Genomic DNA, 1,679 nt, shown 5'->3' with positions numbered 1-1,679 from the left:
CGTTCATCTGCAGTTACACTGTTGAAGCTTTGGAAATGTTGATGCTTCCCATGGCAAAAGATGGCACAGAGGCTCTTGGTTCAATGGGCAATGATGCACCCTTGGCAGTAATGTCTAATAGAGAAAAACTCACTTTTGAGTACTTCAAGCAAATGTTTGCTCAAGTAACAAATCCTCCAATTGATCCCATCCGAGAAAAGATAGTTACTTCCATGGAGTGCATGATTGGTCCAGAAGGTGTCCTGACAGAAACAACTGAGGAACAATGTCATCGCCTCTCTCTAAAAGGTCCTCTATTGTCTATTGAAGAGATGGAAGCAATTAAAAGGATGAATTATAGAGGTTGGCGAAGCAAGGTTCTCGACATAACTTATTCAAAGGACCATGGGAGGAGGGGATTGGAGGAGACTCTGGACAGGATTTGTGCTGAAGCACGTGATGCAATCAAGGAGGGTTATACGTTATTAGTTCTTTCAGACAGAGGTATCACATTGGCTGCATTGAGAGTGGATTTATATTCTCAAATCTATGACAAGAAAACATCTTATCCGTCTGATTTTTTTTTTTTGAAAAAATTTATAAACTGTCTCTCTCTCTTTGACCATTCCTTTTAATCTGCAGCTTTCTCATCGAAGCGTGTTGCTGTGAGCTCCCTCCTAGCCGTTGGTGCTGTCCATCACCATCTTGTCAAAAATCTTGAGCGCACTCGGATAGGATTGATAGTTGAATCGGCTGAACCAAGAGAAGTGCATCATTTCTGTACACTGGTTGGATTTGGTGCAGATGCTATATGCCCTTACCTGGCGACAGAGGCAATTTGGAGATTGCAAGTTGATGGAAAAATTCCACCAAAAGCTAGTGGTGAATTTCATTCAAAGGATGAGCTGGTCAAGAAGTACTTCAAAGCAAGCAACTATGGAATGATGAAAGTTCTTGCGAAAATGGGGATTTCCACTTTGGCTTCGTATAAGGGTGCTCAGATTTTTGAAGCTTTGGGCCTTTCATCAGAAGTGATAGAAAAGTGCTTTGCAGGAACTCCTAGCAGAGTAGACGGAGCAACATTTGAGGTGCTTGCCAGTGACGCTCTTCACTTGCATGAGTTGGCTTTTCCAACTCGGATTTTACCTCCTGGAAGTGCAGAAGCTGTAGCTCTGCCAAATCCTGGGGATTATCATTGGAGGAAAGGTGGTGAGATTCACTTGAATGATCCTCTTGCGATAGCAAAGTTGCAAGAAGCTGCAAGGGGTAACAGTGTTGCTGCTTATAAGGAATATTCCAAGCGCATCCAGGAATTAAATAAAACCTGCAATTTGCGGGGGCTCTTAAAATTTAAGGAGGCAGATGTGAAAATACCGCTGGAGGAAGTAGAACCAGCCAGTGAAATTGTAAAACGGTTCTGTACGGGGGCCATGAGTTATGGATCTATATCATTGGAAGCGCACACAACACTGGCGACTGCTATGAATAAAATTGGTGGTAAATCAAACACAGGTACGTTTTTGGCGTACCGTGTTGTGTTGTTGCTTTTAATTGAAGTGTCTGTTAGAACTATGGTATAACTTTTATCAAAGCTCCCTATCTGTTTTTCTAAAAATATGTTAATGTTAATATACCAAAAATTATAATCCTTTCATAAGAAGGATAGCTTTTTTTTTTGGGGGGGGGGGGGGGGGGGGGGA

The 1,679-nt window shown here is 42.1% G+C and overlaps 2 protein-coding genes across 2 annotated transcripts in view; both read left to right on the top strand.

The window, feature by feature from the left end:
- Positions 1–1,679, top strand: part of LOC18031530 (glutamate synthase [NADH], amyloplastic) — a 12,925-nt gene that overhangs the window by 7,029 nt on the left and 4,217 nt on the right. The window contains exons 15-16 of the mRNA XM_006422122.2: positions 14–483; positions 622–1,553. Of these exons, the coding sequence (XP_006422185.2) occupies positions 14–483; positions 622–1,553 (1,402 nt within the window). The remainder of the gene's footprint in view (positions 1–13; positions 484–621; positions 1,554–1,679) is intronic.
- On the top strand, positions 19–1,574 carry LOC18031502 (glutamate synthase [NADH], amyloplastic). Its single transcript, XM_006422120.2, has 2 exons — positions 19–483; positions 622–1,574. Exons 1-2 carry the CDS (start codon positions 36–38, stop codon positions 1,557–1,559), a joined length of 1,386 nt encoding a protein of 461 aa, XP_006422183.2. The 5' UTR covers positions 19–35; the 3' UTR covers positions 1,560–1,574.

The sequence above is a fragment of the Citrus clementina genome, unplaced genomic scaffold (assembly GCF_000493195.1).
Source record: "Citrus clementina cultivar Clemenules unplaced genomic scaffold, Citrus_clementina_v1.0 scaffold_9, whole genome shotgun sequence".
Taxonomy (NCBI): Eukaryota; Viridiplantae; Streptophyta; class Magnoliopsida; order Sapindales; family Rutaceae; genus Citrus; species Citrus x clementina.
The sequence above is the reverse complement of the archived record's forward strand: the minus strand, read 5'-3'. Positions and strand labels throughout refer to the sequence as shown.

Coding starts and splice junctions, on each gene's coding strand:
- LOC18031502 (XM_006422120.2), top strand. CDS start 36: ATGTTGATGCTTCCCATGGCAAAAGATGGCACAGAGGCTCTTGGTTCA. Junction 484..621: donor ATTAGTTCTTTCAGACAGAG/GTATCACATTGG, acceptor TTTAATCTGCAG/CTTTCTCATCGAAGCGTGTT.